This window comes from Acanthochromis polyacanthus, chromosome 17, assembly GCF_021347895.1.
Source record: "Acanthochromis polyacanthus isolate Apoly-LR-REF ecotype Palm Island chromosome 17, KAUST_Apoly_ChrSc, whole genome shotgun sequence".
Lineage (NCBI taxonomy): Eukaryota > Metazoa > Chordata > Actinopteri > Pomacentridae > Acanthochromis > Acanthochromis polyacanthus.
Window position 1 is genome coordinate 14395768 of NC_067129.1, and position 25078 is coordinate 14420845.

Genomic DNA, 25078 nt, shown 5'->3' on the forward strand with positions numbered 1-25078 from the left:
TGAGCAGACAGAGGAGGGTTTATCTCAAACTGCTGCAATCTGCAGAAATCACTGTGCTGGACACACTCTGGCAGCCAGTGGCAGCCTTATATCCTGCGCTCAGCTCTTTCCCTTTGTCACGGTGGATTGTGGATGAGCTCTGTGCTGGGGTCTGGGTCTGCGAGCAGAGGTGGGGACTGCAGCCGGGGGCGTAAACAGGTTCTGTGTGTGTGCTGTCAGTGCTGACACACATGCACGCAGCTCGATTGAGGGATTTTTGAAGACCCGGGGCTTTCTTTTATCCTTGTACAGTACTGTAGAGCATCTGGACAGAGAGTCTGGTCAGATTGAACCTGTATCCTTTAGAAAGTGAAATGTAAGTCCACCTGAATTGGAGTTTTTTTTCACTTCAACAAAGGAGAGGTTGTAACAAGCTGATTTAAGTCAATTCTTGGTCTTTTTAAGAGCATGTAAGCTCAATACATATAAACAAAGTGTACAACAATATGTATTGCTACAACTCACATCCTTCAAAGAATGTGAATATATAGAAAAAACAAAACAATGTGACAGAATAACAAACATCAGATCTAAAAAATTTGGATTACAAGATTGTAACAAGATATATCAAAGTCTTTCTAATAAGATGTGTGGGCACATTGACTAATTGAAATTTACAGCAAACAGCAGCTAAGTCTTTTCTATTAGTCTGTGGATGTTTGTCAGTGTATTAAATGTAAATGTTCTATATGCTATGTCATTTGATGTTCACATCGAAGAAGGAGGACAACAAATTTTAATAAATCATTCGCAGAAAAAGATTAGCAAATGTTTTACACTCTGGGTGTTGACTTGTGTTAATAGGCTGCCCTAAAAAGGCACCAACTTACATAAGGTAACTTCAGTTAGCAAGGGAGAATTTTTATTTTTGTAGGAAGGCACGAGTCAGTAGAAGCATTAAAAGTAGATGCGATCATCAGTTCCTCATAAAATGTCTCTATTTTGGTTATCAATTACTCCGTTTAAGATTATTTTTTTGTAAAATTAGCTCAAATTCTGTGATTTCAGTTTAGAAAAGTTGAATATTTTCTAGTTTCTTTCTACCTGTATCACAGTATACTGAAGATCTTTGGGCTGTGCACAAAATTACACATTTGATGACATTATTTTGAGCTTTGGGAACCACTGATCAACACATTTCATGACATTTTTCAGACCAAAGAACTACTTGGTCAACTAAGGAAATAATCAACAGATTAATGGACTGTAAAAATAATCATTAGTTGCAGCCTTATGGCTCAGACTCTTAGAGTTACACAAATTCATTAAGAGGATGCACATTGCAACCGCAGTGTTGCTTTCCTTAGGGTTGATGGGGGCTTTACGTAATGTTACTACAGCTATGGCAGTGAGGGAGGGATAACATTTAGACCAGTGCTGCTAAACATTACTTGCAATTATAGAAAAAAAGACTGTGAGAAGTAGACCATCATGAGAACAAAATCTAAAGAAAGCTTTGACTAAAACACACTGACAGCCAGAGACATCACATAATCTCATTTGTGCTTGTTATCAAGCTTCAGAAGTACATTTTCTGTCATAAAAACCAGCTGTTATTGCTTAAAATCCCTTCAAGCTTATAAGGCTCTAAATCATAAGCATATGGTTTTTTTTTTAAACTCTAAACAGAAACCAGCATTTCAGTCTGACTGCTTACTGAGCAACCTTAAGCAATCCTCTACTCTACCACTACCAGCTCATTTCTCCAAGAGAATGTATATATCTATGCATAATTTATTTCCCTTTTCTTCCTTTGAAGTGCTAGTAACGCCCACTTTTCCCACAACTTTGCCTGACAGTGTTCTCTTTGAGGCACGACGCCTGCTTTGGGAACGATCGCTCAGTCATCATTCAACCCCCACTGGATTGAGTCAGGTGCAAAGTAGTAAAAATTTCGAGGGAAGACAAATTTACTTTAATATGTTGATGATGCAAATCGGTGCCACAGCTGCAGCTGGAAAGCTTCAAGTGCAATAATACAGCCGCGGCAGAAAATGCAAAATACTGGAACCGCACTAACAACACAGCAGAGTTTTGGCATTACCACTAACTGCTTATAATGAGTAGCATGCTATTTCCCAAACTGCGAGGCCCTCCCTGAGAGACCCGTCATTCCATAAAGTCCTCACCACTACCACTTAACTGGCCCAGCTACACCCATGCTCACAGATACACACCCAGAGCAGACGAGTGCACAAAAAGACTCTAAGCTAATTTAGGTGTCAGAGTTTGGGTGCCTTTCTTAGTTCCTGTCTGCAGAGCACCAACATGAATGAGCCGCTCTCTAGAGAGAACATCTTTTCCAACTCAACTGCTATAAACGTCAAATCACTGCTCGCATCACTATAAATTGGAACAGAGAAAAGCACAGGGGAAGACACTTATCCTGCTCTTGAGGCTCGCCTGCCTGAGGATCTTCCAGTGCTTTATGAATAACCCAGATCTTGATGACTTGCTTTATGTCACACACTGGCCAGGTGTGGCACGGTGTCTCAGGAATTATTTAGTGCAACTGCAGCTCCTCCAAGATAAAGCTATGACAGAAATGGAAGAAAACCTGAAAGATTTTAGTGTCAGAGATGGCTTTTTGATTTGTAAAAATACATTTTGACGTAGCAAAGAGTGGGGATACTTCAGCAGATCACTAACTGTGCAGCTTAATTTAGAGACGGATGACAAAATGAAGGAAAAACCAACATAAAATGTCTTAGAAAGGCGTGGTGCCTTCAGTGTACCTTTATTTTTCATGTTTCTGGAACACAGCAAGAATGGAGCACAGCTCTTCCAAAAGTTATGCCCGCATTTGGTGTTGTAATGGTGGTAGTGAGAGTGCTGCCTAAGAAATAGCTCCAAAATCTATGTGTTGAAATCTGGGTACCACAGCATATAATTCACATCATTTTCATACTCATCAAACCATTCAGTGGCCTTATACTGAAGATGTGGGCTTGTCATCCTGGAGAAGACCACTCCCATCATGACAGACAGCTTTCATAAAAGGGTGAAGATGATCACTCAGGATGATTTTGCATTGACTTGCAGAAACTCTTCCCTATAAGGAGATAAATGGACCCAAACCATGCCAGCACAAAATGCCTCCCATAGTGGAACAGAGCACCAGACATGGCCGTAGGTTTAGTATAAACATTAGAATGAAGGAAGGACACATTAAATGAGGAGTCTGGGGATCCGCCTCCAAGAAAGTCTGATATTTAAACATGTAATTTCTTGCATTCTGGTGAATGTTTTTGCACCAATTTGTGCCTTCTCTGCATGCTTCCACATTGTTGCGTCTATTTTCTTTTTAAATAAGTGATCAACTTTTTTAATGTTTCCATTGGAGAGACAAATGCACGCGCTCTAAATATTGATGCAATCCATCCCCTCACTGTAGGGGCCGAGGGTTAAAGTTTTACTTGTCACCCATCTAGTAGAATATATTGTGGAAATTTGTAAAAACTATGATAAATAAATAGACAGACAGACAGACAGACAGACAGACAGATAGATAGATAGATAGATAGATAGATAGATAGATAGATAGATAGATAGATAGATAGATAGATAGATAGATAGATAGATAGCACTGATTGGCTGGTTCCAAAAAGAAGACGTTACCATATATTGAATACTTCTTAAAGAAACTCACACAAAGGAGGAAATGGTTGGAGCAGCATTGGGCATTCAATGCAAATTTTCCATACTTAAAGAATTTCCCCTACTGAATTAATAACCATGCACGGGCAATAGCCTGATTTTCGAAAACTCACACTAAAAATAAAAACAGAGAAAGAAAGCAGAATGATGTGCGAATGTGAAAGCTTCCAGTTTTAGCACCAGGGACAGCACCAGACACAAGGACGGAGCATCTCCTCCTCTCTCTCAGTGTTGATCTTTGTTGTTGAGAACGGTGAGAATGTGCACGGTGTCTCCCATGTGACTGCGAGGGGTCAGAAAACCCACCTACACATCCACCCACACACACACCCACCTACCCCTCCACCACCATCACCACGCACACCCCTAACCACCAGCACCAACCTCCACGTCCACTCTTTTCTTTCTTCTCCCGGTCGGACGGGAGCGCAGGGAGCGGGGAGTCGGTGTAGCTCGGACGGCCCTTCGGATGCTCGGCCGCGGGGAGGAGGGGGGAGAAGAAGAAGCTGCTGCTGCGGATATCCGTCTCGTACCTGCCTCTAAAACGGGGCTCTGCTCATCGCCTCCGTGTCTCTTTTCCCCCCCTTCTTCTTCCCCGCTGACCGTTTTGTGTGTGAGAGAGAAAAAGAGAGGCTGCTTTTGGTTTCGTAACGCGCTGCACCGGGTAGCAGCGCGGAAAGCGGGGCTTTTTTTCTTTATTTTTCTAACCGAGGATGCGGATTTAACGGACAGACATGATCAGTGTCACCTGGGATTTTTAACCGTTAAAATTCGAATTAGCGAATTAGCCGCGCGCCTCGGTTAGCCAAGGAAGATATATATATATATATTTTTTACATGTCTGCTCCAATATAGTGACACGACAGACGTAATATCGACCAGTTCTTTACCACAAGACAAAATAACGGGTAAGCGTGATTTTTTTTCTTCTTCTTTTTACCCACCACCACCAGCAGCAGCAGCAGCACTAGCAGCAGGCTACCTACTAATAACAAAGCTAATGAGAGAGAGAGAGGAGTCTGGTATTCAGGTGTTAGCTTGCCACTGCTATTAGCTTCCCAAGCCAATACATAACGTTTTTCTATTGTATTTTCTCTAACTCTGACTGACATAAACCCACTTGCTTTTCTCGTATGCTAGCTGCCTGCTTGAGAAATGTGTCACCGCAACGCCTCGGTTATTGGGAACCATTTCTCTATATGTCTGTGTCTTCTTGCCTTTGTTTGAATCGATGTCAAACGCAGCCACATTTTATCTGCGTGTTCTGTACAGCCAGCCGGTGGATCTTTGATTCAGCATCTGCTTCTAAACCGACCCAGCCTTGTTGCTCGTTGCCCCCGGTTATCTTTTTCCCCCTTATCATACTAATATATGCTACACTGCTGGCATCTTGTAAAGCTGCATTTTTCTCTCTCTCTTTCGACATTGTGGGCTGTGTGGTTATGTTATGATACAGATTTCTACTGCGTGCCTGGCCTAGACTGTGACTCATAGCAGAGATGCATCTGGTAAAAGTGTGTTAAAAGGTGGCCTTTGCTGGCAAAAGATCACTGGAAACTAAAACCGGTGGACACGTTGTTTAGAAATGTGTAAGTTTGCTTTTTATGCACGTCAGTCATTCAAAGCAGCACTTCAGATCTAGCAGGAAGCTGACATTTACTGGCTACCACGTGCAGAACCATGTTTCCAAGAAACATCAGCAGCCCATTGATAAAATATTAGAAAAGAAAAACACACAAGCATCTATAATTACTTCTATATCAATGTTCCCCATGAGGTTTTTGTTCATATTTGGATTTTTGCACAGCATGCATGGAGAGAATAGTGGGTATTGCAAGATACAGTGTGTTCTCGGAGTGTCTATTGATTATTACTTTTCAGTGGTAAACGGAAAGCAGAAATCTGAGAAGCGGACTTGAAGGGATGAGATGCTGTAAGGCAAAACTTTACAGTCGAGTGCAATGATGTCACTTAGCTGCTGTTTTGGCCCAGATCAGTTCACAGTCAGTCAGGAAATGGTTCTGTGTTTTTTAAGGACACTCGGGCTTTTTTGTGAAACCAAATCAAAGTCTTTCCAGCTGAGGATGGTCATATGTCAGCAGGTCTTAGTAAACACGACAGTTTTTTTTTTTTAGGCTGGCTTTATATTAAGCGACTGATTTACATTCAGATTTCAATTACCTCCTTCACCCACCTACTACCTCCTCTTCTCTGTGATCAGAAAGCTGGTTTATATAGATGGCAATTTGACAAAACAGTATCAGCTAAATTTATTTTCAACTACAAACACATGGCTAAACAAGCATGGCAGTCAATAACTTATCACAATTAGAGTGTAATCATTGTATGTTTTCTCATGTTTATTGCTCTCCTTTATTTGTTTCTTTATATTCCTAATGACTCCAGTTAAGCAACTCCCCTCTTGGATTATTTTATTTGCTCCGTAGGATTTGCCAAGTGAGTCTTTTAATTTATTTAATCGTTATTCTACTTAGTAAGGGCTCAGCTGATCAGTCACTATACCAGGGGCAGCCCTAACGTTGCGTTGGATATCCTCAGCAGTTCATTATTTTTGATTAGTGGGCTCGGGATACCCCCCGATACACTTCATAAATGATTCACAGCCTCTTGTAGGAAGTCCACAATTTGATATTTAGTCATCACTGCTTGGTCTCTAAACCAACCAGCAACTTTATAGTTTCTGTTATAGTCGGACTTGATGCTTTGCTGGAAATCTCAATTTAATAATTAAGGAACCAAGCATAGTCATAGTAAAATGACTGAGGCAACTCTGAAGTCTCCAAAGTAAACACATGCATATGCCAAGAACAATACTTATATTTTATTTTCAATAGAGAAGTTCAATTGTCCGGTCAGAAGTTTAATTTTGCCATTTCCATGTATGTGATATTAACCACGGCTCTGCATAGAAGGTCAGCATGGTAATATGATTTAATACCAAGCAAATAAGGTGCAAAAGTGATGCTTTGATAATCATGCTAACATATAAAAAGTAAACTGTAGTCTGAGATGGGGTTCATACCAGAAAGCAGAGAGATATGGTGTCAACATTGTGTTATATTTTCTTGAATTTGGCTACTTTGTATGGTTCTGCAGCTGAAATGTTGTACTTTTATAGCATGAAGGCCTGTACGGATAAAAAAAAAGTGACACAAATATCCAGTATGTAATTTATATATATTACCACAAATTAATATGCAGGAACTACTTCAAACATTCAATATTTCTCACACACACTGCTTGTCACATTTATTGTGGAGTAGGTCTCAACTTGTATTTGCTACAGATAGAATCTGCTTTTGAAATAGATAATTGAACCAACTGGCCAGTCATTTTAATTAGTGTAAATCATATGTATGTAATCGTGAATGGTACCACTAGAGGGCGTCATGATGACTTTCCCTTTGTCACTCTTCACCTTGTTGGGATCATTCTTGTGGAGCGTTGCCGGCAGGCAGCATTGGGTACGAGGTCGAAGCAGACCGTGTACATCATATTTAATAATTAAAAACATCCCTTCGAAGCTGAGGCTGACATCTAGCCTCAGAGGCCTGCTGTGATTTGACAAAATGGCAACTGGGGAAATTACAAGGAAAATAATACAATGTAATTGTGCGTCAAACGCTCAGTGTGCTTGGAATAATTTATTGGCCATTGTGTAGTTGACGTGTTTCTTTGTCTCTGTCATTGCTTACCCAGCCTCCCTGTGCAAACATTAGCCAGCATGAGAAGACTTCTTTCAGATGCTGATGGACAAACTGCAATGCACAGTGCACACAAAACTGAAACTTCCTGAAATATCAATTAAATGAAACATGAAAGTGAGCCTTGTTGTTGTTCGTATTGGTTGATATATATGTATTTATATGTGTGTGTGTGTTTAAAATAGTGATTATTCATTGCAGCATTAAAAGGGAAGCAAAGGGTATTGTGTGTTGCTGTGATAAAGATTATCTCTCACTTATTGTATATAATTCGAACACATTGGTTTCTGTTTGGAACATATATCAAATTAAGCTTGATTTAATGTGCTATCATTTTTTCTTTAGAATATATATATAGTCTGCTCGTTTAAAACTGTAGTCTCAAAGAATACTAGGGAGGTCCTACTTTTATTGTGTTCATGGCCACAGATTGAAACAACTGTGGAACCTGTTGGATGGCAAAACAGACGGGTTATGATGATAGATGGATGAGAAATGGCTGTGAATTGGCTCGGTGGCTGGCTAGACGAACAACATTCAACAATAGAATGGGACTGTGAATGTGGGCCCCCCATAGTGCTGATTCTCAAAATCCCTCTCGAACAAGCTTTTTTTCAATTCGTGCCATTCACACTTTCATTTTGCCGGGGTGAACCATGTCACTAACCCAGCATTTGCCTTGTGTGCCTGCTTACTTATATGCAGTGCTTCTTTTGACGTTTCATTTTATTTAGGTTTATATGCAGCAACATCTCAAACTAGTGTCTTGAGTTTAAAATGGGCAGTTATTGTGCTTTTTCCTGCCTTAATTTGTCCAGTGTTTTTTATACAAACGCACTGAAAGCAAAGCTCTGTTGTAGAGACCAAAATTGACATTGAGGATAACCTGAGGTCTTTTTAAAATCTGTTTGTTGGGCAGAGAATGGAGACAAAGCTTTGGAAAAATAAACTACATAAAAAAGATAAATAATGTCCAGTCTTGGTTAATAGGTTTTTACGGGTTCAGGAATGCTTGTCAGGAAAAGGCTAACACTGTTTTAACTTTGTTCTTGAAAATCTGACATTCTGGCGTTAGATTTGAGGTTTTCAGTCACCACAACCTGCCAGTTTATTTTCAGAATTTTACAAAGTAGGTCAACAGCATGATTAGCATTTTCCAGCATCTTTCAGACAAAGCATCTTGCAGATCATGAAAATGATCTCCAACTAGCTGTAACTTATTTTATGAAACGTAAGATTTCTTTTTGTTTCATTTTTCGAACTAGGGAACTATAATGAGAAACTGTGTCGTCTGCATAAAATATGCATTAAGTGTTTAAGTGCCATTAATATACATGTAAAATTATCTTCTATCTATAATTGAACAGTAACCAGTGAGTGCAGCTGATCGAAAGGTATTTGATTGCTTTAATAGCATTTACAGTTCAGAGATAAACGATATTTGGTATTCAGGCCTAGCACATGCTTTAAAGGATGGGTGTTTAAATGGGCTGCACTGACCTCGTTCTCTTTTTTTTCATACTTATTGCAATAAATTACATTCATATTAGCGTTATTTTATGAAAATATTTTGCCTGCATAAAATTAGTTTCCTATTTTTTACTTTGATATCCTTAAAATGACTCTGAGCCTATGAACTTTAAAGTTAGACAGGCAACTGAAAAATTACAAGGGAGCGACACTATGATAACTGTGGAACTGTCAAAGTTGGAATCACAAACACAGCTAAAAGCCCCATCGTTTAAAAAGAGGACAGCCCATTTGTTTTGTCTATGTCAAACAATGTTGAAAATGTAGAGAAAACTCATATAACAGGATGCCATCGCCACGCAACCATCTAAACATACCTGATTTTTCTTTTTTTTTTTGTATTCATGCCACATTATGTACTACTAAAACTATATATCTGGCATGCTGTTCATGGATAGATATCCATTTTAAAGATTAGGCCATTGGAACGACTTTGTTCAGTGACCTTTGTGTGGGAGGACTTTGCATGCAGAGATAGAAATTCTGAGCAACTGCTGCACCTGTGCTTCACAAGGTCGAAAATGTTGCAACACCCCCTCAGAAATCTGAAAGTAAAATATCCCACTGCCAATTCAAGTCGTAGAGTTATGCCAGACAATGCTGGATTGGGCAGCATTTTACTACTTAGATTAAAAAAAACATTTATTTTTAATTATCTGACTCTAAGCATAATAATAATATCATCCCTTTTTGTGTTCATTTCATCAGTCTCTGCCTTTTTAGGGTTAAGTAACACTACCTTTTGCCTGAAGTGAGCACATTTCACCAAAGGTTGCAATTTACTAAATGAAGGCTCAGAAGTCACACGTCATTTCAAAGCATTTCAAACAGCAGCTGTTTGACACCACTACTACAAGGAACACCAACCTGGTGATTTAAATGCTCCCTCAGACTTGAAATGTAGGCTGTTTTCTACTTTGTCAACAAAATGAGCTTATATTGCCAAGTTGGGTTCAGAATCATAAATACTTTATTGATCCCTGAGGGGAAATTGCTTAAGGTTAGTTTAAGAACAAGCAGGACATTGTGTTGGGTTTATAATGTAGCTTTACTTTTAGGTCCATATTCATGTCTTGGTTGAATGGTTTTGTTGGTGTCAGGTGCTTTACATTGTCCATCAATTAAAAAAGCTTCCTGTGTTGTTATAGGTAATTTCAGTGGTATGTATCTGATATAAATAAGATGGCACCATGCATCGTCACACACACAGGAGCAGATGTACAGACATGCTGACTGTGCTTATGTCTGCACTAGCCCTTGTGTATTTAGAAATGACAAGAGCCAGTCCACAGTGGATGAGCCTGATCTCCATGAATATTTAATTCTCTGATGTTTTTAATTTGGATTTCTGACAGCCCTGGAAATTGATGCTTCTACTTTGACTTCCAGCCAGATTTATTTAGAAGCACTGTCTAAGCCCAGGACAGGAACAGCAACCAAACACAATAACTTTGCTCTATATTCATACTGTTATTGAGACGCAATGCTGTGGATGGGCCTTAATTGCCATTGAACGTCAATAGACCTGTAAATCTGTACTATATCTCCAAGTATTTCTAAAATGCATGGTATGTTCTGCTGTAAGACTTGTTAAAGTGATAAACAAGTGCAGCTTGTGCCGCCCACTCACCTGTGATGCGCTGGACTATGACGCTACTGAAGACTATTTAGGGCACGGGGATGCATGATCTGCTCCTGAAATTTCATTCATATTACACAGCAGTCATTTGAGCTGTATGGGGATGATAATGTCATGGGAAATGTGCTTTTCTCATCTTAAATCCTAATGGATTTTGATTTCATTTTAAATGACTATAGGGATGTGCGTGAATTCGTGAACAAAAATATTTTCCAGAAATGTTGTATTCTATTGAACATACTTCAACGTAGTGTTATTTAATTTCCAATTTGACTTCTTGATATAATGCATTTAGCTAAATTTAGGAGCCCTTTTCTGATTTTTGATTTATTTTTTGTAGAAATAATGGATGGATGTATTCAGTGCCGGCTTCAAAAACCAAAGTAACATGTCTCCATCGATGTGCGGAGGGCACGCTGGCCGCTTGAGTGTTTGATGAATGTGATGCTACAGGTCAACAAAGGACCGCTGCTGTCCTATTCAGCAGGGCATTCAGGCCAGGATCAGCAGCCTGTGGAGGGGCCTCTGATGCATATGTGCCTCTGGCTGCCTCATCTCTGCAAACAGGAAAGGCTTGAACGGCTGGCCTCAACTCTCTGCTGACTCCTCCATTGTGTGGGGCCAGTTTGGCGGGGCAGGCTTTGTGTGCTGCATTTTGGGATCTGCCTGCCCACCCTCCAGCCTCATCGGAGTGTCACGGGCAGGTTGACTTAGGCCGCTACAGGAGTGCCACCTGAACTTGAGCTGAAATATGTATATGCGAATCTCATGACTGCTTTATGCTCATAATGCAGCCAGAATCAGACAGTTGTTTTCTTTAATTTTATTAATTCTTCCAATGCATATTGACTGAAGAAGGATATTTTACAGATTGTATTTTAGTATTTTGAATGCTAGTAGTGTACTGTGGCTTTTGGTAGGAATTATATGGCAAGGCTCCTTTTGTTTGGTGTTACAGGGAGTGGTTGTGTGTGTGTGTGGTATGTGTCCACCCTATTCCCCTGGTGCACGGTGGAAGTGTGGCTGGCTAATGTGCACAGGCCTAATTCCCTGCGGGTGACTGATTGTGGGCTCTACTCCTCTTTCCCTCTCTCCCTGATTAACGGGTGCGGTGACAAACAGACCAGCTGGGCGAAGGGAAGCAGCTCTGGGAAGGGAGGAGGGGATGACGGAGAGCGAGAAAGAAAGAGGTGGTGGCGCTGCCTGTCATGCCGCCGGCTCTGCCCTGCTTTCCTACCCGGTGTCATTCTCTTGTGAGCGATAGCCTGATGTGTGTCTGCCCAGTCAGAAGCTGGGCTTTAGCCTGGGGGCATTCCTATCTGCCCTACTTCCAATCTTCCCATTTTCAGAAGCGATATTTTCCTGAGCAGTCATAGTCTTGCGATGCATGTCCTGCTTTTCTATTTTCAGTTTAGAAAACATAGTTTAGCAGGTTAGTTTTCATGTAAGCCACACCTTCACAACAGTACAGAAAAGGTACTCCCTTCACTTTTGTTTCTGTTGACACAACCCTACTATGCTGTTATAGCAGGTAATTATTATTTTTGTCTTGATTGCCCTAGTAATTGTCCAGTCATTTTTCAAAGACATATTGACATATGAAGGATACGTGACAGATTCACACTCTTTCATTACATTAGTGTGTGGCTTTTGTTGTGTATCTGTGGATTAGCTTGGGGGGATTTCCTTTCATGGAACCTCTTTTATGCCCCCTTTTTGTGCCACATCTGTCTACTCATCTGTCTGTGTCTTTTTTTTTCTGATAAGGGCTTTGTTGTTGGATGTTGCCTAGTGCTAGCTTTGGGGATAACTTCTGATGTCTCCTGAAGGTTTGAGCTTCTCTGTGCCTTGTAGCTTTGTACGGAAGTTACAGTTTAGGTTTTCTTGTCTATCTCTGATCCGATTTCTGTCTGGACTATGGGTAGGCAATTGCTCATCACATAGGCTGAAATGATTGTAGGTGTTGGGCCGACCCACTTTGTGTGCTGAATGCTGATAGCGTATGGCTGCATGCTGAGTGGGTGGATTTGTGCGTTGGGCTTTTAGAAGCACGGTGTGTGTACATGTTGGTGGTGGTACTGTGTAATAGGTCAGCTCAGCTTGTGTGTGCGGTTTTTATGCCACACCGTGTTGTGTGCAGGAGGATGAGCGCAGTAGGTTGTATCATAGTAGGTCAGGGGATTGTTTGTCTGATCCATTGAGGAGTGATTAGTTCAGACACTGAGCTTAGCCTCCTCCTACCCACAACAAGAGGAGGATTGCCCCTCGTTTGCCACTGCTAGACTCTTGTGACCTCACTGGTCCTGCCCCCACCCCGGTCCACTCCCACAAACAGATTGCCACAGACTGTATCACTGCAAGGCCCGCTCTGGATGGTGTGTGGCGGCGTGGCTCTTGCTTCCATGCTGTGACGTATGTTCAAATCTTACCACTTAACTCTTTCTCTGCTGCACCACACCACAGTTGGTTGCACGGTGTAGGCCTGCAGATGTTATGGTTTCTTTTCTCTTTTTTTCATATTCCAGATAATTTGGCATGGTTATGAAGAAGGTATCAACTTGAAAGAGTGAAATTTGTGAATCGATGACTGCCCGTGTAATAGTGCTTTGAATATTTGTGTCTTTTCAGCCTAGAAATGGTTCCGCATTTGAGAATAAGCATGCTATTAGACCGCCTCTGCACAGTGAGTGGCTTGAAGGCACTTGCCGAGGCCTGGGGTGCTAGTGAATAGAGGTGACAGGTCGGGGGGCAATGTGGAGGCGTTATTCTGCCTTCTTCTCTAATCCCTGCATTTAGTTTCTATTCCAAGCCACTTCTTAATCTAGCACTAATAGGATTGGCCAAGCTTTTGTTTTTTGTTTGTTTTTTCTTTTGTTTTTTATAGCAAGGATCTGTGCGACCTATTTGACTTGTATGGTTTTGATGTGATGGGTAATGGTGAAGTAGTTGTTGTACTGCACAGCAGAATCACCTGTGTATGATTTCAGCAAAATCAACAAAAGCATCCTGGTGGCTTAATTTAGTTAGATTGCATACACATAAATCAATCATTGTTTTATTTCATCTCCCTCTTTCTTGTTTGTTTACTGGCTTTATCAACAGTAAACTATCCAATAAATGCGGAATTTGCAAAAAAAAAAAAAAAAAACATAAAACAAAACATTATTGCCAAGAAAGTACAATACAAATGCCTGAATGAATAATTTGGCTCAGAGTAAATCGCTTCCGTTCTATACAGCTATGGCTAATAACTTTAAGTGAACGTGGTCCTTCCAGTTTTAAGACAAAAAAGCCTACAAAGTGCTACAAACTGATGTTGAAGTTAAGCTTTCAGCCTTTTTAATACTCTGCTCACCAATGCTATTGCTTGTCTTTTATGCGTTTTTTGCACTTAATGATGGAAGGAGTGTACTATGTATAGACCCAATCATTCTGTACCCAAGAAGTGTACACTATTGATTGGTTCTGGCAGCTGTCTGTTATTGATTTTCAGGTTTGATTTAAGCGATGCATTGACTCGGCATGGCATGACTAGTCCAAGAATGGTCCTAGCATGCGCATTACAGACAGCTTTACATTCAACTAGATAAATCTCTGCCATCAGCTGTTATGCTCGTTAGTCAGACCTGAAGGAAAAAGAACAGAAAAAGAATATATAACCTCATTAATGGGTGTTATGCTACTCCGCTAGCCCACTTAGTTTCCTCTAGAGAATTGTCTTGTTTTTTCCCTGATGTCAAGCCTTTTCCTCTGCTCTTCTCACTGTAGCACAGTATATTCTAACACAGACTAAACAAAACACATCATGTCAGGCATGTTGAGCAAAGTTTATATAATCCCATTTCCAAAATGGCTTGGAATGCTGGGTAAAATACAGATAAAAACAGAATACAGTGATTTGCAAATCATTCACACCTATGGTTTGTTGAAATTTGAGCAAAGACAGCATATCAAATATGTATTTATATTTATAAATGTGCTAATTTTGAGTTTGATGCCAGGAAAACATTTAAAAAAAAATTGAGACAGAAGCTCCAACGACAGAAAAATCTTTGCAATAAAGAAAAAAACACCTAGTGAAAAATCTCACAGCTAATTAGGTTACTTGGCAACAGACCAGTAACATTACTGGGTATAAAATAGCCTCCCAGAGAGGCTGAATCTTCTGGAAGTAACAATGGGGAAGAGTTAACTACATTGTTGAAGACTGCGTGGGAAAATAGTGTAACAATTTAAGAATAATTCTCAATGTAAAACTGCAAAAAAAATTGGAGAGTTTGGGATTTCTACATCTACAATAGACAGTATCATCAAATGATTCAGAGAACACAGCAAAATCCCTGTAGACTAGGAACAAGGCCAAGGCAGGCTGCTTTTGAATGGCCGTGGTCTGTGGGCCCTTAGGCGGCACCGCATTAAAAACAGACGTGACTCTGTAGTGGAAATCGCTGCATGTGCACAGGGACACTTCCAAAAACCATTGTAAGTAGCTACATTTGTACAGTTTGCTGCACATGTGAACAAGATCCAGGAATTCTGCTGCCTTGATGGAGTTCTGACTCATCTAAGATGGACTGTGGCAAAGAAGAAAATTGTCTTTGGAAATCATGGACGCAGCATCTTGTAGGCTGAAGAGCAACCATTTTACTTGTTATCAACACTCATTTGCTTCGTCAGCATCTGTGAGGACATTTGGGTATGTTAGTGCACATGGGATGGATAACTTGCACATCTTTTAAGGCACCATTAATGCTAGCTTTAGCAAGACAATGACAAACTATGTTGTATTACTAAAAACTGGAGGACTGCTGTTTGCATCGTTAAATACATAAACTGCATATTGAACCAAAAGACAGAGTTGGCAGTCTGCTCATGCTTACTATAGAAATACTGCCTGCAACGACCCACCAGTTTTCTACCTCTTTTCCTCACTGTCACCATGCCCTAGCTTACTGTTAAAGCCTGCGACAGCTAGTAGACACAACAAAAGACAAACTAGCAGGTATTAGCAGCAAACTGACTACTGAACATCATCCATTAATCTGTTCAATGCTCTTAAGCACATGACCTCAGTAAGTTAATGGGTCTCTCTGGCAGGGGGCTTAATCTTAATGTAGGTCCCCTATTGTGTCTCAGTGCGTAGTACAATAGCAAAGTCGAGATCTGTCTGGTTACATGCAGTTTGTTGTGTGCATTTTTTTAACACATTCGTGTGGAATTGTCAACAATAGCACACTGTTACTGACAACATGTCATGCTATTGCATATTGTCTATTTGCTCTGTGTGATGTTGAGGATTCATCAGTATCATCAAACTATTAATGTTTGGCAAAAATATGATGTTTTTGATGTATAATACAATGGGGTGTAGAGATTTTTTTGTATTTGCAATTGTTGCCTGTCTGTAATAGCCAGCCCAAGTATGTGTACAAATATTACCATCAGAGTAAAATATTTCTTATGCAGTCATACAAGAATTTGAACCATTTTCCTTTGAATAATTGTTACATGCAATACACTGAATAGAGAAGAACATGCATTTGCTCCTGGCTCAAAATCTGATACTCAACCAGCTGGAGAAATTGAGTGGGACTGACCTGCTTGTGTATGAAGTATTGATTGTTGCCATATTAGGAAGCCTTGTTTTTATTACTGGATGCTGAATCTGTACAAACAGCAGGTTCTTCTGAGCGATGTTGCATGGTGAGCAGGGATGCAAGGACAACAGCTCAATAATTTCGCCTTACCAGTGTTGGGCTGTAAGGCGATATTTTGATGACGTCCTCTTGCTGTTCATACCATGCACTACTTGCATATGCCCAAGGATGCCCATGCATGCCACAAGCTTATCATGTGAGGAAATATTAGTGGCAGCTAGCAAGAACACCATACAAGCGGTCTAGTTCTGTGAATTAGTAGTACAGAATTGGCACCAAAGCATGAGGTGATACTGATGTTTAGGCATATGCTTATACTCTTTCTAATTATTGTAATGCTGTGTTTTTAAAAAAAATGTCTTTCATTTGTGTTAAAGACTTGATTTTTTTTTTCAATTTTTTAGGGATATTTATGAATGTCACTTCCTGTTTTAATATTACATTTCTACTAATTTCAGTCACAAACTTTGTTCAGTGGGATATCTTGTGTAGGCATTAACAGGTATTCTCAGATATTGCTGCAATAATACAATACATACAGATGCTGAGGCACTTGTTTAACCATTTTTTATCTTTATTTGTGTCAGTGCAACCCAGGCCTACTGTGGCATGGGGGTGTGTGTGCTTGTACTGCTGATTCATGTGTGCAGTGGATTTGTTTGCTTGGTTTAGTGTGTGTTGGTATAGCTTAATTGTGCATGCACAGGTTAAGAACTAATTAGTGTAGAGTAGGATTGCTCTGCCATTAACGGTCAGAATAATATTAGATTACAGGAATTCTTTGCTGTACAGGAACATTTCTATTCAATTGTTGGTCGGCTAACTTAACGACTGTATGACAGTTCCTGAACATATCTCAAAGTTTCCATCTATTATAGACGCTGGCCGTTGTACTGTCGTAGCTTACATTTGCATATGCCATTTGAGTATATAAAACTAGAGTGCAGCTGGGAGGCTGTGTGTGAAGAGTGTGGGTGATGTGCATCATTTTGCCCCTGCTGAAATAGGAATAGACTCCGTTTCTAAAATTGAATCCTCCAAACATTAGCTCGGAAACATTTCAAGGGTTAGCTTTGGAAAGCTTCTGGTATTATGCAATGTTCTCTCCCTGCTGTGTACACTGACTTTGGATGCTTTTGTGTTTCTGTGTCAAAACTGTAGGTTGAATGTGCTTTCCTCCTGCCTGGACACCATGAGCACAATCTCGCCAACGGACTTTGACAGCCTGGAGATCCAGCAGCAGTATAATGACATCAACAACCGCTGGGACCTGGCAGCAGAGACTGACTGGGATAATGAGAACAGTTCAGCACGCCTCTTTGAACGCTCACGCATTAAGGCTCTCGCAGGTATGTTACACTTCAGGCTCCATCGGTGTAGATGGTTACGTTCTGTCAGCATTTGGAATACAAATAAAATAGCAAAGAATAATGACTTCACTCAAAAGTGCCACTGAATGATTGGTCTGACAAAACACAAAAGAAAGAAAGCAAAGAAGCTGCAGTCTTCCACAGTAAATGACCTGTAATCTTTTTTAATGTCTCACATTGGTTTCTATCAAAATAATCTTTATAGCTACATGATGGAAGGACATGTTCAGTGACTTTAAAGTTAATTCAGCTGCTGGAAACAGTTTCTCACCTGGAAAAAATTTTCAGAAGTACTGTTACAGCAACTTCATCAATCCATGAAGTCTGTCAGTATTTACTGCCACCTCTAAAATGTATTTATGCACAGAGCAGAGCATCACTGATATACTTTATCACGTGCATGTAGTCAGAGTAATGTTGTTCCTGAACTTTAACAGCATTATCTGCTACAGTGGCTCTTTGCTGACGTTTAGCTGTCATGGACCTCAGGTAGCTAGCCAAACTGTACAGCTACCAGGCACCTTTTTACCACTTACTGATTTATACATGCATACACCTATATACAAACATCCGGTTCTGTCTGAAACATTATTCTTTTGACTCATATAGGTCAAACTTTTAATTCATAGAACTAGAACTATGAAATTATGCTGAGCACAGTTTATTAGCTACACTTGCATGAACATGTTCAATCCAATACAAACCCCACCTTAATATTGTGTGTAAGGTGTTGATTAAGCTCTGCGGTCATTTTTGAGGCTGTGGTTGTGCTGGAGGGGATTATTTGAAAGGTGTTTGTAATACAACTTATTAAATATCGATAGTTGGGTAAGAATATGTGTGTTGGTTTCGCAGCCAAGCAAACTGCAGATTAGAAGAGAAAAGCAGTCTAATTTTCCGGTCATGACTTGATGGAAAAATTGCACTGCTGGCTCCATAAAATCACGCTGAGCAGAATGGTGTGATGGAATTATGTTGTGATCAAATTGTAGTCACAAGACTTAAAAAATATTCTCTTATATGCAAGCAAAATAGACATCAAGCAAAATTCAGTGATGTGGTTGTACTCCATTAAATATTGTTATTATAACATACTGCTTAGTCTTACATTAAACATAATGGTATTACATAGTTTTGGAAGACCTAATTAGAAGTGCTTTTGATTGAAATCTTTGAAATTGTTCATAGAATTTTGTAGATCAGATGCTACAGTGATGTATGTCAGTGCTTTAAAGGTAATCGACAGGATGCAGTGTTTATATACTGATCTCCTCCTTTGTCGAGCTTTTGCTGACAGCCAGTTAGGGACCTCCAGGAATTCTCCTATTACTATTTTTTTTCTGTGACATTTTTAAGACTTTCTTTTTGCCCTCAACGTGTTCGAACATGACAGACTTTGACATCAAAATTCTTGGATGCTTGATAGATTTCTGCATTCTGTCTATTTCTGTGGTGAAGTAGTCAGGAGATGCTGTCCACTGTGACGAGAAAACAGAAACCATGAGTGGCATTAAGGATGAGGAACAATGTGCAACACAACCTGTAAAATGACACTCAAGCAGAACAGTTGGGGTTGTGAACTCTTTAGTCCTAGAGTATACTTCAAGAAATCTTTCAATATTTACCAGAAATAACAGCATCTTATTTTATGGCCAATGTGGCAACAGATTTCAAAATAACATTTTTAAATATGCAACAAGAGTTGAGGAACAGATGACAGCTTAGACAAAATCACACACTAACAGCAATGTGCAAAATTTAATTAGCTTCTGTAGACTGGGGAACAGATTGGATTCTTTTCTGTCCCAAAAGGCACAATTCTCTCTTTATAGGGCAAGACAGAAATACTTTCAAAAGGAGGACAAAGCCAGCCAGCTGTATAGTCAGTTCACCAAAGAGCAACTTTAGCCAGGTTAATCTTTCTCTTCTTTTTTTGCCAGAGCGCTCTGCATTTAAATCCATGTTGTGCCCAGATGGTGGCCTTACTACAACCTTACTGAAGAGACCACATTTTTTTGACACAGTGCTAATATTACTTTGATGACAGCTTCATTTCATAAGTTGCTCGTCTACCCTTGACACTATTGACATCCTTCCAAGGAGTGCAGATGCATGCCTGCCTGGCTTTGTTGGAAAGCTCCAAATACGGTGACCCAGGTTAAAATCTCGATCCACATCCAGTGTGTGTGTGTGCGTGCGCGTGTGTGTGTGTGTGTTTGTTTAACTACACTGTTGAAGGCCTGCTTGCACATTGTACAGATAAAAACTAATGTTGATCGTCAAAACAAGTTGCAGTGTCATAAAGAACCCAGCAGAGGGGAGCAACAGGCAGGCCCCAAGACACACACAGGGACACAGGCAGAAACACACACATTTGGGGCGGAAACCACATACTCTGATGATCTTTCAGCACCGCTGCAGTCAAAGTATTTCTGAAAGATAATCCTCATTTCACTTACAAATTAAGCCCAACTCATTTCCTCATGCCAACAGAAAACACACTTTAGGTGTGGCTGTTTTCTGACTGTGCACACAATGTACTTTAAATAAAGATACAGGAGATTTTTACCGCCATATAATTGTGTTATGTTATACTATGCTGTAATGTATGCCGTAATATCTTTTGCATAAGTGTGACAAGAGTAGATAAGGTGTGTGTACGTGTGTGCACTCTTTTGTGAATGCCAGTGATACCATCTCAGTTTAACAAGTGAGGACTTGATGTGCGCATTCTTCGACGTGCTATAGCAGCTATGTCCCCCCAGGCTTAACTCCTGCCCACCTTTTACAACTTATCCCCAAATGACGAGACCGACTGCATTCTGTACGGTGCTGCTGACTTACGCTTCTCACTTACAGTCTCTCTCAATCAATCTCTCTCTCTCTGCTTTTTTTTTCTGTGTAATTTGATTACCTCATTCTCTACTTCACACCTCTTCTGCATCTTCCAGTGTGTTGGAATCAGTAGTGGGTGCCACTTGTTTCAAAGCAGAGAGCCTCCCCTGAGTTTCGATCATAATAATTTGCATAGATAACCACTTATCTGCTCTCCTATGCTGTGTGGGTAGCAAGGCAAGCTGTGCATATTTGCATTTTTTAAGCAACGCCCCACACTCAACAGTTACATGTATTTACTTGTGAAACCTTCGACAGTTGGAAAGAGCTTTTTTTTTTTTTTTTAAAAAAAGTATCCATGTCTTCTTTTAACAGTTATTGTTTGCAATATATTCACATTATCATAGACAACAGAAGCCATTTAAATCTGGAATAAATTCAGACCATGCAGTCATATTTCATGTATATATAATGAACTAAAAGCTTGAGGACTTGAGCATTTGTGTAATAATAAAATATTATACTAATTTACTCATACATTTGGCCTCGTTTGCAGACACCAGGACTAAGCTGATTGACTGTGGGCCTCTCATGAGAATTGAACCTTACTTGCTCCAGGGGGATTTCCCCTCAGATCAGATATTTGCTGCCAGTGTTTGGATTTTGGTCTAGCCTCCCCTGTGTCCTTAGAAGGGGTTGGGCTCTGAGATGGATAAAATTTATATGCTGAGCAATAGATCTTTGCTTTTTTCCCTCCTTCTGATAGTGCTTACTCCCACAACAGCTTCTATCTTTTCCTCTTTTTTTTTTGTCTGGGTTCATTTACTACACCAGGCCATCATTAATAATCATTAATTGCACTGTGCTCAATACAGGAGTTTCTCCCACATTTCCTTTTGACCGATTTTTGTCTCTGTTTGCTTACATATAAGATTAATAAAGTAGCTGTTCAGTATGTTTACAGAATAATACACCCTATTGATGGATGGCATAGGGAGGAAACATCCTTCACATGATGTGTTAAGAAGGATATGCCAGACATACAGTCTCACTATCACATCTGTGTCTCATGTTAAATAGGATTGCCATGTTTGATGTATCCCCAATGGGATCCTAAATAGATCTCACTGTGGTTTACTAGTTTTGTCACTGCATGTGACCATAGCATAGCATCTGTTCCTCAGAAGGAAGTGTGTCCGCTTTGGATCTCATTAGGCCAGTCCTCCTCCATAAACACCCAGTCGCAGAGAGCCTGGGGCATTTAGTCCTCCAGTGAGACCCATCCAGATGCTGCCAGCTCATCGGGACAAACACAGAAAATAATGAGCCCCCTGACCAGACCAAAAAGCCATCCTCTCAGAAGAAAGGCTACGACCTTAGTCCTTACTGTGTTTGCAGTCTTGTGTAATTCTTGCTCAGGCATTTATTGAATCTGTAACTTTGCCTTATAGTTATATTTTCAGGGTGTTAATTTAGCTGCAAGAAATAATAAATCTTTCATTAAATGTTAGTTACATTTACATTTTTTTTAGACTTTTATTTTAATGCACCGTTTTTGTCTAAAGTAATTTTAGTATGCTTTACATAAATGTGAAATATTACTGATTTCTTATTAGTGTTGGAACATAGCACATAAACGTGCTCGAGAAAAGTATGCACTAAAAGGCTATAATTACTGTTGTGATGAAATGGTGTGCCTTTGTTCATTGATTTAGTAGAAACACTTATTTTGCAACTTCTCAGCACTTTTTCCTCTCGTGTTTGCAAACGGTTTCTTAATCTGAGAGGGAAAATCCCACAATGACATGAACAAGAAGAAATACGGTTTCCTTCACATCATCATTTACACACTCGTTCCTAATCTAGTACGACATAAAACGTGTTAAAACAATATAGTTCTATAATTGTTTTAGACAGATAATGACTCACTTCCGCTCCTGCCTCACCATCTGCTGATAAACACACACACAAGTTGACAATTTAAAATCTTGTTCAGGCAGGAAAGTGCTTGTTGTGTATCTGAGACTTTCTCAACAACTTCCTTCCTGTCTTAACGCCTTACTGTGAGGCAGCCCCCATGTGCAGAAAAGGGGAGATCAAATGCTGTCTTAGAGAGTGATAGAAATAAGAAGAAACCACGCAGGGATAAGACCGTGCAATCTAATGGAGACTTTCGTGATGCACCTTCTTGGCAGGCCACACCCCGGTGCTCCCTGGAATTAAGGTGGAGTTAGATAATCCACCTCAAGCTACACTGAGCAAAAGACTGTAATGGTTTAGTCCACCTCTACACCTCCTCCCTCCTCCTATCCTTCTGCCATGTTCTTCCTTTGTGCTCCTCCCTCAAACACACCTTATGCAAATGACACAATTTTCAGACTGCACAGCAGGCTTTGTTTACACAGCTATCCAACCGTAGCCGGTTAGCTTGCTCTGCTGTGCTCTGCTCCACTCTGCTCCAGCAAATGCCTGTTCACAGTTTGGAGGGAAGGAATACACAGGGTTTCTTCGCCAGAACCACGAGGGAGTACAACCAAAGGTTTTTTTACTTTGCTCAGAGGCCACCGGCGTGGTGAAATAAATGAAACAAGAGAACATTTTGTTCAGCAGTTCTGTTTGAAAGGATTCTTTGAAAAACCCTCCACTCTTGCACTCATTTCTGTGTTTTCATTGGACAAGGTGGGACATACTTTAGATGAAGAGAGGAACAGGCGGCAACATTTTCAAGCTTGTGTTGTGCCTTATTAAGGCACAGCAGGGAATCTAAGAGACAGGGATAAAGCAAGGCATTTTGGATATATAAAACTTTTTCTTTGGAAAACCCTCTAACGGATCCGATACATTTTTTTTAAAGTTGCCCCTGCTGTGCTATGTAGGAAAGCTCTCATTCATTCTGTATCTGAGAGGAATATTTAGCAGAGATTGAGACAAACAACCATGGAGTTTGACCACAGGGACAGAGAGCCCTGCTTGTCCCCAGCAGCATTTGTGAATCAGGTGCAATACTCTAACATCCTGGAAGGACGATTTAAACAGCTACAAGGTAAGAATCATACTGGTCTGTCAGTTTGATTGAAAAGGAATATTTGTTCTAATTATTAATGTGTATTTTATGTTTGCCCACTGGTTTATTTATCTAACCTGTGCAAGTATATTTCAGTAGTTGACGTCACAGGTAGAGTCTCAAGTTCTTTGACGTGTGACTTATGAAAACAGTTGTTAATGTTAAAAAATTACTGACAAGCTGGTTCTAGAGTCAGCTCTGTTGCCTTTTGACACGTCCCGTTGATTCATTCAAACAGGAAATATTAAATAAAATTTGGCTAGTGCTAGTCCTACAGCAGGTGCTTTGTGTTATAAATGAGTCCCCAAATAGTTAAGCATGTGGGAGGTTGTAGAAATTTCTCTCACAGTTATGTACTATTTAAGCACTGTACGTGGATATGAGGATAGCTGTAGTAGACTCACGGTAGGCTTCAGCTGAGATCTAAAGCAGGCAGTCCGGCACCTGATCACTGGGCCACCTGTCCTTTCTTATCTTATTACAATGCACAGCTCTGTCTCTGGCCAAAGCCTGTGAGGTCTGTAAGGTCTAGCAGACAAAAATCACTTAGGTCATTGGTTGTGACACAGGAAATGATGCGGTAACTGGAAAAAATCTTAGGCTAGCACATGTGAGATTTGTTTTAAAAGAAACCGCCAACTCAAAACTTCATTACTTTTCAAATAGCAGTGAACATGACTAATATTACTCTCATCTTTTGTGGTGTGGCTGAATTTGTTTGGCTGTACAGAGGTTTTTGTTTGATCACTATGCATATTGTTTGCAGAATTATTGTCTTATTACGTGGACTGTTCCATTGAGCTTTAAAGCCTAGAGTCATTGGCCACAATGTATTCAGTAAAGTATCTTCAGTCACTGAGTGCATACGTGCAGTAGTGTACGAAACTGACATGTCAGTCAGTAGTGTGTATGAAGATCACAGTCTTTTGCTAGCTTCCGGTCCCTCCCTGGTTACCATCTGGAAATAGAGAGCTGTCTTTGAGTTCGCTTGAGGGGCAGGTCTACTTTCTAAGCATGTTTGACATTCTTGCAGCAGACCGACAATATTTCACATCTCTCATTAAGCAATATTTTGATTGCCACGAGAGTGATCTGCAGAAAGAATCTATACGTCTGTGAAGTTATGTCTGCAGAACAAAAATGTCTTCACCTCAACAGTGTCTGAACTAATGTTCTTAACAGGAGATAAGATCCAAAGAAAAGATATTGGTTTCTTCAAATAATATACAAGATTTACAGCATTGTCAGAGTCAGTCATGCAACATCACACATAAAGAAGCTTAGGGTACATACCTACATGTCTTTCTCAACTCGTCAGGCAAGAAAAACTTTCACGGACTGTATAATTTTAGGAGTCAGAGATCAGTCAGCAAATTAGTACTGATGGCATTTTTTCACACATCCCTATAGCTACAGTATTGTGACATGAGGTAATTTCAGACTGGACTGGGCTAAACTCTTAAGCAAAATTAAAAACAAATATAGGTGTCATGGTTATATTATACCCCTTTGGTACTAGTTGGTAGTAGTCATGTGCATGGATATGTTCTGGATAATGTTTG

The 25078-nt window shown here is 40.1% G+C and overlaps 1 protein-coding gene across 1 annotated transcript in view; it reads left to right on the top strand.

The window, feature by feature from the left end:
• Positions 1-3914: 3914 nt before the first annotated feature.
• LOC110962835 (spectrin beta chain, non-erythrocytic 1) overlaps positions 3915-25078 on the top strand; it is a 56066-nt gene continuing 34902 nt past the window's right edge. Inside the window, 2 exon segments of the mRNA XM_051937216.1 lie at positions 3915-4604; positions 17409-17596. Of these exon segments, the coding sequence (XP_051793176.1) occupies positions 17440-17596 (157 nt within the window). The 5' untranslated portion in view covers positions 3915-4604; positions 17409-17439.